Source organism: Danio rerio, chromosome 10 (assembly GCF_052040795.2).
Source record: "Danio rerio strain M-AB ecotype USA chromosome 10, GRCz13ab, whole genome shotgun sequence".
Lineage (NCBI taxonomy): Eukaryota > Metazoa > Chordata > Actinopteri > Cypriniformes > Danionidae > Danio > Danio rerio.
In genome coordinates, this window is record NC_141030.1 from 17,485,423 (window position 1) to 17,502,502 (window position 17,080).

Below are 17,080 nucleotides of genomic sequence, written 5' to 3' on the forward strand. Positions count from 1 at the left end.
CCTTTGTTAAATATTTCAAAAAGAAAAAATTGAAAGGGGTATAATAATTATGACTTCAACAGTATGTCTGAAATTTAATGTATAATGGTCTTAAATGTTTTAAAGTCTTAAATTTCACTTGATAATGCAGAAACCTTAAAAATTACTATTAAAATTGTTTATTTTTACTTATCAATGACAGGTGGATTTATTTTAAAACTAAAGACATTTGGGTAGACTTGTACTGTAGATAATGTTGTACAGCATTTACTAATGCAATATTAAAATTCAGCGCGGTGCTTGTTAACATGAGTTACTTACAATGAACTGTATTTTCATTAAATAAACATAAAAAAACATGAATAAACGCTTTAATAAATACACAAAATATGTGTCCCGATTGGAAAGTGTTACAGTCATTTTTATTGCCAAAAAAAAAGATTTTACTTCACAAAAATCCTGTTTTTTAGACTTGTTTTCCATCAAAGAATCCAAAAAAGTAAAACGTTTCACAGTTTCCACCAAACTCTGGAGCAGGGAACTTTGACAATTAAAAGATTCATTATAAATGATTAAATTGTTCATTATTCATTGAACAATTTATTTAAAAAAATATTTTAAATTATTTAAATAATTAACTAAATGATTGAGCACCAATAATAACCAGGAAAACAGTTAAACAGACCATCTGCTCGAGAATAAAGAATGAGCCTCCTCCATTCTGACCCTTTTACTCTTTACTCCTTTACTTTTGTGGGGGAATAAAACAGTCACTCCACTGAAAACATCCATCAGCCTACATATTTCATTTCTGAATTTTGTTTAAGTGCAAAGATTTGTTTTAAAACTAATTATCAATTCAGTTCTAATTTCCAGCTAACGAATAAATAAATAATAACAAAGTGTGGTCAAAAAACTGAGTTCTATCCAAACACACTTTTTATTGCCACATAAGATGATGCAAACGTCTCCCAAACCCACCAGGTGGACAAATATAAACTTGTTTTTGTTAAAACAAATATTAATATACATAATAAATGCTAATAATAATTGCATCATTATACAAATCCCAATTGTCATAACTGATCAGCAATCGTAATCATTTCTAAAAGATCATGTGACACTGAAGACTTAAGTAAATTCAGCGTTGAATACCAGGATAAATTGCATTGTAAAACATAGGAAGATCATATTAAACCAGTATTTTATATCTGTATTATATTTCACAATATGACCTTTCATTGTTTTTGATCAAATAAACAGCTTTCTGAGGAGAGACTTCTTCAAAAACAAAAAATAAACTTCTAATCCCACTAATCTCCAAACCTTTGACCAGTAGTGTGTATAACAAATGTGCATTATGTAACAAAAGATATGATAGCTTTGAGCAAGAACAAGACCAAAACCCTTTTTTATGAGTATGATAGAGGGCTTTGTAATGGCTCTCTGAACAAGGGAATGCGTGTCCAAATGGTCTTGCAAAGAGCGATTGCGTTAACTCGGTGTTTGTGAGAAAAACAGACTGACTAAAAATCAAAACTGAAGCTGAGCGCTGTACCTCATTCTCGCCACCTTTTATTTCGGGTTTGTTTCCAAACATGCCGTTTATCCCGTATGTCAGATTAGATTTGCTAGTCTGGGGTTAAGAAAATATGCCAAGAGGGATTATGAATATGTGATTGCAAGGATTCTGTTTTAATCCCAGGCATGATTGTAAAGCACACTGATTAAGCAGGATTGGGTTTTCATTAGTCTCAGTGTCTTTTCCCATAATACTGATGTCGATGTGCTTCTCCACTGTACTGTATATCTGAAATTTTGTATTTTATATTGTTCAGGCAGAAGTAGGGCGAGCTAAACTTCTGTTCATATTTTTGGGGGGTGGGGGGGTTCAGAAAGCAGAAAAAAAAATTCAAAGTAGGCCATTGTTCATTTCATTAAATGGTCTTGCATTTTGCTTTTTTTGATCTGCCTTAGCATTTTGTTTTTGTATGTTTTGTTTGTTTGTTTGTTTGTTTGTTTCGCTTCTGCACATTTCATTTAGCTTTTTTGTTTTGCATTTAAATGTTTTGTTATTTTGTTGCTCCTTTGTTCCCTGGTGTGGTATTTTATTTTGTATTGTTTGTCGTTCTGTTGTGCTTTTTGTTTTTTTGCCTCATTTGTTTAGCTTTTTGCACATTTTGTTTGGCTTTTTTGTTTTGCATTTAATTATTTTGTTATTTCGTTGTCTTGTTTTTTTTTTGTCTGTTATTTTTATTTATTTATTTTTTTGCACCTTTTATTGTTTTTATTTTGCTTCCAATTGTTTTGTTGTTATGTGTAATAAGTTGTTTTTTGTGGCCTTGTTTTGTTTTCTCTTGTTTGTTGTTTTGTTGTGCTTTTTTTGTTTTTTAATTTTGTTTTGCTTTGCTTCTGCACATTTCATTTGCTCTTGATTTTGTTTTGTAATTTCGTTGTCCTGTTTCTATTATTTTGTTTTGCTTTTTTATGTTTTTTGCACATTTTGTTTTGTTTTTTTTATTTTGCTTCCAATTGTTTTGTTATTTCATTGTTATGTTGTGGTGCTGTTTTGTGTTGTTGTGTTTTGTTTTTTTCTTGTTTGTTGTTTAGTTGGGCTTTTTTGTTCTTTTTTTCACATTTATTTTGCTTTTTATTTAGCGTTTCTTTTGTTATTTTGTTCCGTTTTGTGTGGTGTTGTTTTGTATGGTTTTGGGTTTTGTTTTCTCCTGTTTGTTGTTTTGTTGTGCTTTTTGTTTGTATTTGTTTCGCTTTTTGCAAGTTTTGTGTTAGTTTTTTTTATTTTGTATTCAATTGTCTTGTTATTTTGTTGTTACGTGAAGTGTTCTGTCTTATGTGGTGTTGTCTTGTTTTTGTTGTTTGTCATTTTGTTGTGGTTTTTGTATTTTGATCTTGTTTTTTTATTTAGCTTTTTTTGCACATTTTGTTTTTCCTTTTTTATTTTGCATTTAATTGTTTTGTTATTTTGTTGTTCAGTTGTAGTATAGTGTTTGGTGTGATGTTGTGAGTTGTTTTTTGTTGTTATTGTTTTGTTGTGCTTTTGGGGCTGTTTTACTTGGCTTTTTTGCCTGTTTTGTTTTGCTTTTTAATTTCGCATTTAATTGTTTTGTTATTTCATTGTTACATTGTAGTGTTGTTTTGTGTGGTGTTGTGTTTTTACTTTTGTTTTGTGTTTACCTTGTTTATTTGCTTTTTATTTATTTTTTGCACATTTTTTTAAAGGTTTTATGTTCTAATTTACAGTAGAAAGCATTTTTTTATTTTTTTATTTAAATGATTGCTGTTGTTGTTGTTTTCAGAATGTGAAATGGCCATTTAGGTCATTTTAGATAAGTGAAAAAAAGCGTGAATGATTGCTCATTTTATAAAAATGATTTATATTAAGACATCAAGTTATGATCATTTGCATGTAATGATCCAGAAACGATTGATTGTCTCTTGCTCTGCCTTTCTCACAGACACACATATACACACCTGAATTATGCAGCTTATTTGGCATCATTGTGGCAGTGTCAGTTAACAATTTATATTGGGGTTTTATATTAGAACAACCTACACAGTTTTGTGACCACATACAGTTAATTTTTTGCTTTCACAACGAATCTTAGTCCGCAACTACAGCTGGTATGTACATAGTCTAAAACTTTCTGAGCTTGTCCACAATTAACCTCTTCCAAAGATCAACAAAAGGCGTATTTTTATTAAACTGTTTGTCAGATACCTTCAAACAATGACAAAAGACCAGTTCCTCTCTATATACTAACCAAACACGTGATAATGTGATGAGCAAAGAAATTCACCGGTTTACTGTCATCAACATTTTTAAAATATAAGCTTTCTAAAAATACAGTTGCGCTTTTGCTTCACACCTAAAACCAGTTATACAGAAATGTAAATCACATTTAAAATCCGCTCATTCAGCTTTGGTCTTTTCATTGTTGTTGTGATTTATTCAGCACACCTGCAAGATAGTTGTGATAAAAATAAAGCAGTGTTTTACGTCAGACTTTTCTTTTCTTTTTCTTTTTTAACATAAGACTTTTAAAGAACAAAGAACCAAGGTCATTACGTTTTGATGTATCTGCCTTCTAGCATAAAAGATGACTATTTCATATGTGACAACTTTTTTTTATCTGTAGACTCTCGCATCTAGATGAGCTGGACTGCAGCTTTAATGAGATCGAGGCTCTGCCTTCCTCCATCGGCCAGTGTGTAAATCTGCGGACATTTGCTGCTGACCACAACCTGCTCGCTCAGATGCCTCCAGAGGTCAGATCTTGCAAGTCATCTATTTTAAAGAAATTAACTTCTATAAAATAAGTGAAACAGAATTTTGAGTTTTCAGTTCATTCCGCTGTCGCGACCCCTTATAAATAAGGGACTAAGATGAAGAAGATGAATAAATAAATCAGAACATTGAGTTAAAGCTAGTGCAGGATGGGACTTAAGTGGAAAGTTCACCCATAAATTAAACTTTGCTCTTTATTAGCTCAAGCTCAGGCTATCTAGGATGCTATTGACTTTTTTTAATCAATACAGTAAAAATGATAACTTTAACTGTTTTCAATGTTAATTTTTTTTCAGAGGTTTATTATATGGAAGTGAACAGTGTTGTTTGAGAATCAAAAAGCATAAGTAGGCTAAATTAAATGAATATGTGGGAATCACTGAGCCCTTAAGAAAAGAAGAATAGAAACTGAACATTATTTACACCATTTTTACCTTTAATTCAAAACCTCAGCAGACATTAACAACAGTCTGGAGTTAAATATATTTACCATTGCTGAATTTGTTGCTTCTGTTTTTTTAGTTTTTGATCATATTTGTGATTGGTGCAATCATGCTAGTTCCGCAACTCTGTTTACAACTCTTTATTAACTGAACTTAATTCTAGGAATACATCAATCTCTTGTTATTGAGTTACGTTCTAAAAATAACCCACAATAGGCAAAATCCGCGAAGTTGTCTGATTTATTTTTTACAATTTTTATAGATGTTTTAAGATGTTTTTTTTACGTTTCTTTTTTGTTTAAACACTCTCAAAGTTCAAACTTAGAAAAATAAGTCCAGCATTTCAAAATAAAATCAAAGATTAAAACCTGTTATCAGGTGCAAACATTCATCACTGTCAGCAAACGTTCATATAGCATTTTAGCTTTAGTGCGGATAATTTTGGCATCCAGCGTAATGTTCTTTTTCCTTCAGTCACTGATTCACATAGTGAAAGCAGACTTAATGAACAGTGTCTAAAGTGGTAGCTGGGCACCCAGACAGCCGCTGACTTGCGGCGCATATGTGCATACCCTGATATAAACCTATGTTTACAATTCTTAAATGCATATCTGGTGTTGCATCATATTTTACATTTTTTTGGCAGTGGACAGTTACTTCACTGTTGACTTCATTTTATCCCCCGGCTTACCAAAAAATTCACAAATTTGTAATTCGTCTTCCACAAAAAAGATTGAGTCCCACTGATTCACCTTCAGCAGCTAATACTAATGACCCAAGCACACTGGACCTAGGTGAGGAAGCTCCAAACATTTTGGGTCGCAGCTGGAAACACGAAATGCAGGAAATGCCAAGATATTTACCTAAACTATAGATTTATTCAATTTTCTCGAAGCAAAGAGTCCCTTACCTAGCCACAGTGCATTATCTGCGCCAAAGTTATTGCTAACAAATGCATGACGCCATTTAAATTAATAAGTTATTTGCAGATGACTCATTCCCAATACTGCAACAAGCTCAGAACATTTTTTGAGTGCAAGGCAAAAAAAATTGACACACACCCAAAATGAGATCAGGGACGTCACAGCTACTGACCAGAAAAATGGTAATTTGCAACTTATATAGGTCCAATTTAAAGGCCAAAGGCTTGTGTTTTTCAGTTTCAAATAGCCTGCTGATGTTTTGCTTTTATATTTAACATTAGGCTCTTATTTGTCCACAAACATATCTAGATATACTGTAGTAATAAACATACCATTTGTTTGAAATTTTTTTTGTCATCCTTACTGCAAACTAATACAAGCGATGATATCATCAAATGTTGAAGGGGGCCTTGCGATATTTTCCGGGGGAAAATGGGGTCTTGGGCAAGAACGGTTGTTAACCACTGGTCTACAGCTAATCAGGACACAGAACACAATGCGCTGTTAAAAAAATAATAAAATAAGCATCTTAAATTACACACAAAAAAAAAACTGTGTGGACGTGAAATGTGAACCGGGTTATAGCAAGGGACCACTGTATTATGTTCTGATTATACACTAAGCTTTACACTGATGAAGCCGGCAAACAAACAAGGGATGTTTCACTAAACATTTCCAGCTGGTTTCTATTTTTGATTAATTCTTAAGAACAATCCTTGTTTTTTGGTCAATTAGTGGTAAGAATGACTAATAAAATGTTCTGCTGGCAATAAGACATTGTGAAATATTTGTGGGAACAGCTGCATCATTTATAGTACAAAGATATTGAATTGGTTCAGTGCGATGAAGTGTGAGAAACCATAGATTTCTGTGTCTCAGTTGACCCTTGGTGTGTTTGCTTGTGCATCTGACAGATGGGCAGTTTGAAGAACGTGACCGTTCTCTTCCTGCACTCAAACAAGCTGGAGAATCTGCCGGAGGAGATGGGCGACATGCAGAAACTCAAGGTCATCAATCTCAGCGACAACAAGTACGTCCTCCTGTGCTGCAAACACATCCTCTTTGAACATGCCTGCAGCATATGCTAGAAGAAACCATCATCCTATTGATCATTTTGCTTTCATCCAGAATGATTAACATTTTTTGTCAGCAGTTTTATTAATTCTTGTGCAACATTTTAAAAGAGTTTTACGTTACATAGGTTCATAGAGGGTACAAATGCGTGCCATAAAACATTATTAAACGTTTTATTTAAACGTAAGTTTCATATTTTTATATTTTAGCACTTTCCTTGCTTTCTGTTTACACAAATGCGTTCATTTTAAGGATTTGAACCATTTTAATTTGCAGATTGTGTACATAATGCCACTGTTATGTCTCATATATTATACTGTAGTTAACATACAGCAAATAATTATTTTATGTTGTTCCAGTCTTGAACAAGTGAGTGATAATAATTATAATAATAATAAGTCATTCATTTTAATGCATTTTTATTTTTTGTACTATCATTTTTAAAAACGAAACTATCTCTCTTTCTCACACACACACACACACACACACACACACACACACACACACACACATTTTTTTATTGTTTACATATGAAAACTCTGTTATCCACACCTACGCACACACATAATTATTAGTAAACAATTAAAATTATTATTATTTATTTTATTTATTTATTTATTTTATTTTCGGCTTAGTGCCTTTATTAATCTGGGGTTGCCACAGCAGAATAAATCGCCAACTTATCCAGCACGTTTTACGCAGCGGATGCAACCCAGTTCCAGTTGCAACCCATCACTGGGAAACATCCATACACTCTCGTATTCACACACATACACTACGGACGATTCAGCTCACCCAATTCACCTTTACCACATGACCTTGGAAACCGGAGCACCCAAAGGAAACTCATGCGAACACGGGGAGAACATGCAAACTCCACACAGAAATGCCAACTGACCCAGATGAGACTCAAACCAGCAACCTTCTTGCTGTGAGGCGATTGTGCTACACACTGCGCCACTCTGATGCCTTATTTATTTATTTTGTAAATGCCACTGGGGTAAAATAATGCCATTTTAATGGGTCTCAAATTGAGCCAGGTTTGTCCTGATATTCCTAACTGTATTTAGTGTAAAATTGATTTACGAAGAGTGACGCATTAAAAGTTTAATAGAAATAAATCTTTGTGCCAAAATATAATCTATTTACATTAATAGATCAAAATGATCACAAAAAAAATATATAAACAAAGACAAAAATGGGGCTTTTTTTTTTTTTAACATTCATACCCTATCGATATTCTGGCTATAAGCAGAGTGAATGTACAAAATCAGTCTCTGATATTAGATGACACTTAATGAAAAAAAAAAAACAGAAACATCCCAGTGCAAAAGGTGGCGCTGTGCAACTTTTACACTTTAGTAAAGTGAAAAGAAACTATCGCAACCTATTTAATCTGCTATAATCCTGTGTGTTCAGCTTGACTGTTTTGTGCTTGAGGGCCACCAAGTCCTGTTTTACTGTAACTTCAGCAGCTTAAGGCACATGAATGTATCTCATTGGTCATTCCCTAATATTTCATCTTCTTTTATGTCTGGCATTTTGCATTTCAGTGTGCGCACTTACATTAACTACCTTTGTTTAGTCATTAGTAGGGCCAGACGGAATCTGCGTATATTTTGGTAAACATCGGCGGATTTCTGCTGAATTATATTGGGAGTATCATAACTAAAACCTTAATATGTAAAATAAAAAATTATATTTTTTTAACTTTTATTTATGTTTAAAGTGCAAATCTAATTAGAAGATCTAATTAGAAGTCTCTCATATATTATATCTACCAAAAGAATATAAATATTACTGTACAAACTGTATTGTAAATAAATCAGATAACCAGTATGATGTTAAACTAAGGGTATTTGACACAACACAATAGTTTCAGGAGTTCACACTTTGCTGATGACTGATTATAAAGCTTGTTTGTCATGCTGTCCCGGGAGAGAGCCCTGAGCTCATAAGATCCTCAAGCCGGGGGTTCCCTCCCATTTGCAAGGCGAGAGGGGAGTTTGAGCTCAGGAAGATCTCCAGAACTCCCCTGCTGTAGTAACTAATGAACAGATAGTATTCATTAGACACACGCATGAAACGACACTTCCACATGCAAACAAGCACACACACATATACACAAAATATGTTTTGCAAGCGAACGTAACACTTGTATATAACATATTCATTGTATATCTATTGGTATATTTTTGTAACCCAGGAATCCACATTTATTCTTTGTGAATGAACTTGAACAATTGACTTTCTTCATATTTCAAATCTTTCAATACTGGAATGTTTCCAACCTGGCCACCCAGCCGGTCGCTCTCAGAGAAGCATTACTTTGACAGATTTGGCTGTGATTCAGTATGATGTAAAATATAGCTCCATTTTCTACTCTGTGCTATTTTTATCAACCTTGAATCAGCCTTGAATTATTAAATTTACTACTGTGTTCTCGTTGAATCCCATTTTTGTTTTTGTTGTATCATGCTATCATGCTCGCTGCTTACTTATGCATCATGTAGTAACTGTGTTTTTGTCCTTTTTCTTCTCAGGCTGAGGAACCTTCCATACAGCTTCACTAAACTCAATCAGATGACTGCGATGTGGCTGTCTGAAAACCAGGTGGGCAAAGCTCAGATACACAAAGACATAAAATACAGTCATTATTGAAGAATAAATACCAGTTTTCAGGTTTCTTTCGGACTCTGATGGAGGGTTGATTGTTGCAGATATGACGATAATGACTGTAAATTATCTTGTTTTTTTTACACAGCTACTGATTGAATAAATAAATATACTTGGGAATAAAATAATGATTCAGGTTTAGTAGATTATCTTATGTGCTCAAAGGATTTAAAAAATAATCTAATCTAATATAATCTAATCTAATATAATCTAATATCATATAATGTAATATAATATAATGTAATATAATAAAATATAATATAATATAATATAATATAATATAATATATTATAAAATATAACATAATATAATATAGTAAAATGTAATGTAACATAATATAATATAATATTTTTAAAAATATAATATAATATAATCCAAGTTAACATAAAGTGAGATTCAAAACATGAAATTATTACTCCAAAATTGTGTTGTTTTTTTCATCAATATGTCCAATTTCATTAAAAAAATGAATTAATCTTTATTATTAATTATTAATTTATTTATTAATATCTAAAAATATTACAACATTAATGTAAATTGGTAAAACAGAAAGAAAAAAATAAATTAAGGTTTAAAATAAATACTGTACATTACTGTACATTATTTCTGTTAAGTGACAAGACTTTTGTCTAAGTAAAGTCAGACCTTACTGTTCTAATTAAGTAATTAAAAATCAAGACATGATCATATTTTATTTTGGTGAAATGAGCATAATATAGAGGCCTTTGCCTTTCATATAAGCCACTTATGCCAATTGATCAACTAGAAGTTTTTATTTGTAAAACTTGGATATGGTGACAAGACTTTTGTCAAGTAGTGTGTATATGTGTGTGTGTGTGTGTGTGTGTGTGTGTGTGTGTGTATATATATATATATATATATATATATATATATATATATATATATATAAACATCACAGTGAAATTCCATACAGTACAAATAAAACAAGCAAAAGGACAACAAAAATTGTATAAAAGTGTTGTTATCTCGTGTGTTAAATTGTTACATAAAAATCAACTGATCCAAAGTGTCAAAAAAAAAGAGCTGCACATGAAACTAGCAGCTGTGTACAAAATTTGCCTGGGACACCTGTCAGTTATATTATGCTCTATGCATAAACATTAATGTAACAAATGAACACAAGTCACTGCATCAACAATAATCCCATTAGCAGTCATTTCCCAAAAATACACAGGGAAGCTGGTTCTCCTGCAGGGTCTGTGCCGCTGGCAGTGGTTTGATGCTCAGAGTGTGTGTGGGTGAGCTGTAATTGAATGCTTAAGTGATTGTCGCAAGTGGCCATCAAGCCTGTGACTAATGCTTATTGAATATAACAATCACCTTCACTCCCACACACACACACACACACACAGCGTCTTCCCACCTCTGAGGGACAACAAAGCTCATCGTTTATCTTAAAATATCATGTTAATAACAGGAACAGTTCACACCAAAAATAAAGTTACCATTGTTTAGTGGTCTGAAGCATTTCAGTGCTGTGGCAGATTTAGACATCGTGAGAAGTGTGTTGTGACTATTTCTTTAATATTTTATTTCAAATGCTGATAATGATTAGTTGAGTGTAACAAACCCACAGAAGACGGTCAGAATAGACTGTTTAAGTGATTCATTTGAAATTTTGATCATGATTTACAGAAGACACCTACTACAATGTCAATCAGTGTAGTTTATGCACTGCAAAAAATGCTTTTCTTACATAGATTTTTTTGTCTTGTTTCTAGTCCAAATATCTACTTTCAAATATCATACTGTCTTGTTTTAAGATAAAATATGCCAAAATTAAGTGAGTTTTTCCTTAAAACAAGTTAAATAATCTGCCAATGGGGTAAGCAAAATTTTCTTTTTTCAAAAGGAAAAACAAGATGATTATTTTGCTAACCCCACTGGCAGATTATTTTGCTTGTTTTAAGGAAAAACTCACTTAATATTGGCATATTATTTCTGAAAACAAGACTAAATGTTTTGCTTGCCTAGAAAATGCTTCTTTATATAAGAAGTTTTAGATATTTGGACTTGAAACAAGACAACAAAACTAAGTAAGAAAAGCATTTTTTGCAGTGTGTAGACCATTTTGAGAGATGTAAAAAAAAAAAAAAAAAAAAGGTCCCAACGTATGTGCAGTTTTACATTTGTTATTTCTATAGCATCCGAGAATCCAAAAATGTCTGCATATTGATATATGCTGTTATAAAAGCTGTTTAAACATTAAGTTATGATTGAATTGCCACTTGTTACAGTTATAGAGTAGTTTGATAACAAGCAGGAAATGTTCATGGCCACTCACATGGCCATATTTAATATATATAGCAGAAATCTTGTTGGCCATATTTATAACAAGAGTTATTTAATGACATCTAAATAGACTATTGAAAGATCACAGCAGCATTTTAATATAACAACTAATTCTCAGGTAACGCTTTAAAATAACGGTCATTAGTTAATGTATTTACTAACATGAACAAACAATTAATAATAAATTTGTTATATCTTTGTTAATGTCAGTTAACGTTATTAAAGTTAAATAACATTAATTTAACTCGCACTGCATTAACTATTGTGTATAAACATGAATTGGATGTTAATAATGCATTAGTAAATGTTGAACTATGAATAATAAATGCTTTACAAGATTATTTATTCTTAGTTAATGTTCATTTATTCATTCATTCCTTTTCGGCTTAGTCTATTTATTAATCAGGGGTCACCACAGCATAATGAATCGCCAACTTATCCAGCACATGTTTTATGCAGCGGATGACCTTCCGGCTGCAACCCATCTCTGGGAAACATCCATACACACTCATTCACACACATACACTATGGACAATTTAGCCTACCCAATTCACCTGTGCCACATGTCTTTGGACTGTGGGGGAAACCAGGAGGAAACGCAAACGCATACGCAGGGAGAACATGCAAACTCCACACAGAAACGGCAACTGAGCCAGCCAAGGCTCGAACCAGCAACCTTCTTGCTGTGAGGCAACAGCACTACCTACTGCGCCACTGCATCGCCTAAGTCAATGTTAGTAAATACATTAGCTTATTCTAAAGAGCTACTAGTTATCATTTACTCCTACATTTGACTCGTTTTTAAGTTTTTATTCAATTGTAATATAAAAAAGTGCATGTCAGACTAAGTTTATTATTAAATATGTAGTTGTTTTACTTGTACTGTAAGTCTGTTGGAAAACTATAAGGAAATATATATTTAATATGCTTGCTATGTGTGTAAAATCATGAATACAACTTGCTGCATAATCCAAAACTATATATATATATATATATATATCTATATATATAGGTAAGGAAGGTGATTTCAGAGAGGCTTGCAATAGCACAACCAAAGATCTTTTCCTCCCCGTATAATCCACACTTTCTTAAAAACACATGAACGCACACAGGCAGACATCACGAGAGAGAATCAGACAATATTACCTTATGTTTTCTTATGCACTGTTCGGCCTGTGGCACTTACATTAGGCACAGTTGCCTTGAACTGAGCTCAAGTATTATTGTTCCTCTCCACCACTGGACTGCACTGACATTGCACTGAGCATGCTTCCTTAAATCATAATGAGGTGAGAAATGAGCTCTCATTTAGCAAAGTGAAGCAAGCGCTCCTGTCTAAAGTGCACTGCTTTATCCACATTCTGCTGAGACTCAGCCCTCTAACAATATATTAATGAATTCAGTTCTGTAGTTTACATACAATCTTGCTTAAGAAATGTACAATGCATGCTAGTATTTAATTTCTACTTGGTCTGTATAGTGTGAACATCCTGTTTGTGTGACTATGCACACAGAGGTATGCAAATGCATATTTTGACATGCAGATAGGTCGACATATTGTAATGTTTAGAGCAACATTTTAATTGCATGCTTTCTTTTTGGGTCGTACACCTTTTAAAGACTATATAAATGGATATAAATTCATTTGACATCTTAATTAATAAGTGCTATCAAATTGTTAAAGGGTCAGTTCACCCAAAAATAAAAATTCTCTTATTAATTACTTACATTCTGGTCCGATCTGTGAAGAAACACTAATTACGATGTTTTAGATGAAATTCGAGAGCTTTTTCATCCTCAATAGACAGTAACAGTGTTGGGACGTCCAGAAAAACAACCAAAACATTGCATGTGACTTCAGCGGTTCAACTGTAATCACCTGCAAGAAAACTGCACCAAAAAAACCTCTTAAAATGACTTGGTTCACCAATGTCTTCTCTTATGCCTCAGGTCAGTGTTTCAGCTGGACATTATGTAAGCGTTGTATAACACTTATTAAACACGCACCCTAATCTAACATAGAAGTCACAGGCAAACATGAAAATTCAATTCAAAGGTTTTTGGGGGCACAATAAAGGGTTCTTACAGCTTCATATGAGTACATTTGAACCACTATAGTCACATAAATAATGTTTTTGGTTTCTTTTTTGGACAACATCTCTGGATTGTTGCTGTCTATGAAAGATGAGGGATCTTCTGGATTTCATCTGAATCATTAGGCAGTGTAGGGCTTGTAATGCAAACTCAGCAGCATATTTGTGTTCAGGCTTGTGATGAAGAGCCGCCAACAGAGTAATGTATTCCCATAATGTTCTCTCACTTAAAATGCAAATAAGTGCAAATGTGAGTATTATCATATAGGCCCAAAGAATTTACTGGCTTGTAAATCAAGAGCTTATTTAGACAATTCAGTCAATCTGCTGTTTTATTCCAAACCATTCCTCCCAATTAGAAGCCTTCGTAAATATGTAGGTAATTACTTAAATAATTAGTTAATTTCAGCTAAATTTATGACTTTATTAAGTTTATTTATTCATATTTCATATAGTGTACGGTGTTACTTGGATTTTCTTTGACATCAAAACCGTCTAGAAGATAAATCTGTAAAGAAAAGGTATTAGCAGCCCATAACATAATTAATGTGATGTACATAATGTTCAAACAGCAAAAAAATCTCAAAAAAGTTGCCTTAAACTGCAGATTTAAGCATTTAAAGCTGTCAGAGCAAAGATCAAAGCCTCATAATGCAAGTTCAGAAGCATAACTGGAATAAAACAGCATAAACCTTGTATTAGAAATAATTTCAGTTTTTTTTTGTTTTGTTTTGTTTTTTTGCTGTTGGTTTAGATTTCTTTTCCAACCAGAAACAAATGTACACTTTGACTGCATTTACATCTTTTAAAAGTAAATCGTACCCTGTTATCTGAATTTACAAGGCAAAAAGTGCAATGAGCAGGGGAAAAAAAGAGCAAGCGTTGACTGACAACTGATAATAAGAGCGCTCTTTTCTCCATTCATGTATTTAATCTGTTTGTAGAGTTTAGTTTTGTTTTTTGTTTTTTTGACAAGTTGTTTTGCTATAGTTTATGACAGAAAAGTTTTCATTTGTTCAAATTATTTTTAATTGAGGATTTTTAAACCAGTAGGAATTTTAATGTAATGTCCATTGTGTGATTTTTGTCTGCTTTATTTTTATATAAGTGTATATTGTTTACATGGCGGATTTTGTGTTTGTGCTTTCTCGTTAACATCCTTAAATACTTGTTCTACATGACAGTATAAAAGCTTTTTTCCTAATATATAAAAATTAAGGACTCTGCTGAAATCAGTTCTGAAATAAAAGCGTCTCATTGACAGTTGACGATCTGATCTACCTGCTTTTACACTGCTGTCACAAGTGCACAGATCCGATTCATATCAGATACATTTTCACATATTAACCTTTTCCGTAATTGGAACATAGCTCAACAGGGAATTGTGTGTTTAATAGACGTCTAAACGTAAACAGCTTGGCTAAAACAAGGCTAAACTGTCATTGAAAATCTAATAGACATCTAATTATAGCCCAAAACTAGGCTAGTCTTCAAATAGACATATTAGACAGTCTTTATATGTAGTAATTTGTTTCTCTTTATGTGACGACTAGTCTAGTTTTGGCCTATTCTTGGACGTCTATTAGCCAGCCCAAATTTAGCCCTGTTTTAGCCAAGATGACTATGTTTAGACGTCTATCAGACATTTATTAGACATCCTTTAAAAAACAAAAATGCATGCTTGGAACCTTTGTGTATATACAAAGTAGGTATATAATACAGTATAGAAAAGAAAGAATTAAATAGCTAGTATTTTTAATGTCAACTAGTCTTGCACATCTGTTGTCTGTATATTTGCTCTGAAGAATAAAATAATAATTGAGCTGAATACATATGAACAGCACTGCTATGGCTATGAGATGATAAAACACTAGGAGCACGTCTAATCAGTGTGAGCCATATGGCACGAGACCACAGTGAAACACACGCTCGGCAAGGCTTTCAGCTGGAATATTGACTTCGTGAGATGAAGGTGCCATGCTGTTCTTTATTGATTGTAATGTGTGCTTTAATAAAGCTGCATGTGATTAAAGATGAGATGAGTTTAAAGCCATTGCCGCATGTTTAGAATCTGTAATGAGCCCTCGTGCTGTGTGTGAGAGTCGGGAAATGTCACACCCAGGGCATCTAATCGAATTTTACAAACCGCTCATATTTAGCCTTTTGTTTTGTTATTTTTTTGCAGTCGAAGCCCCTCATTCCCCTGCAAAAAGAGGAGGATCCGGAGACGCACAAGATTGTACTGACGAACTACATGTTCCCTCAGCAGACCAGAACTGAGGAATGTGAGTATGCAGTCATGCAGAACCTGCAGCCGTTGCAACCTTCTGTCACAAGAGTTTCCTTATATGAATGTAGGCTGTTTTTTATTTGATTAAATTTAATATGCTCTTTATTTTTGAACATTCAAAATGTAAGCAACGCAATTATATTATATGTATGTACATTATTTATTGTATGTACAGTGCTCAGCATATATAAGTACACTCCTCACAAATCTATCTCTTTAGTTCATATTTTTAATAGGAAGCTATACAATATTATATTTGTTTATATACATTAGATTAGTCAGTACTGAAGATAAATCTGGAGCTTATCTAACAAAATAACTTACAATGATGGTCCAAAAACTAGTGCACCCAAATTTATGTTATAGAAAAATATATAAAAAGAGTAAAAAACAAGAGAAGCAAAAAAATTTTTTGAAAAATGCGGTTGAAGTTTTTTAGGTTGTAATTTTTATTTTATTTTATTTTTTTGCAATATTTTGCTTGAATTTAATTGTATTATCTTTTAATTTCTAAATATGTTTGGTGATTAAAATATTGCTTTAATAAATGTATCTGTTAAATAAATCTGTTTTATTTAAATGCACCAACATTTCCCATATTTGCTGAGAAATGGATACAAATATTAATCTTCAAAACGTGGTGAATTATGCTGAGCACTGGATACAGACTACTTTGAAAATGTCTAAATATAAGCAAAAAAAAAAAAAACATTAATTAAAAGTCAAAATATGGGTAAACTGCCATATGGTAAAACAGATAAACGGCTTATTAAAATATACAAATGAAAATGAGTCTTACAAAATGTTTTATTTTGAAATAAAAAAACACTTTGTGAACTGATGGGTTTGAAAGGAAAAAACTATTCTTACACTGAATAGTTTACTGGTTATTCTCAGTAAACCATGGTAAAACAATTTGTAGTCATTACTTTTGTAAGCACAATTAAACAGGAAACATTTAATGTGCAGGAAAAAACTATTAA

At 32.6% G+C, this 17,080-nt stretch overlaps 1 protein-coding gene across 7 annotated transcripts in view; it reads left to right on the forward strand.

Annotated features, from left to right (window-relative positions):
- Positions 1-17,080, forward strand: part of erbin (erbb2 interacting protein) — a 148,153-nt gene that overhangs the window by 94,866 nt on the left and 36,207 nt on the right. For all 7 annotated transcript variants that reach the window (XR_015500495.1, XR_015500494.1, NM_001193543.2 and 4 more), the window contains 4 exon segments: positions 4,137-4,266; positions 6,566-6,681; positions 9,269-9,338; positions 15,993-16,092. Coding sequence is in view for 5 of the 7 variants with exons in the window: in NM_001193543.2 (NP_001180472.1) it covers positions 4,137-4,266; positions 6,566-6,681; positions 9,269-9,338; positions 15,993-16,092 (416 nt within the window). In the remaining 2 variants the exon portion in view is untranslated.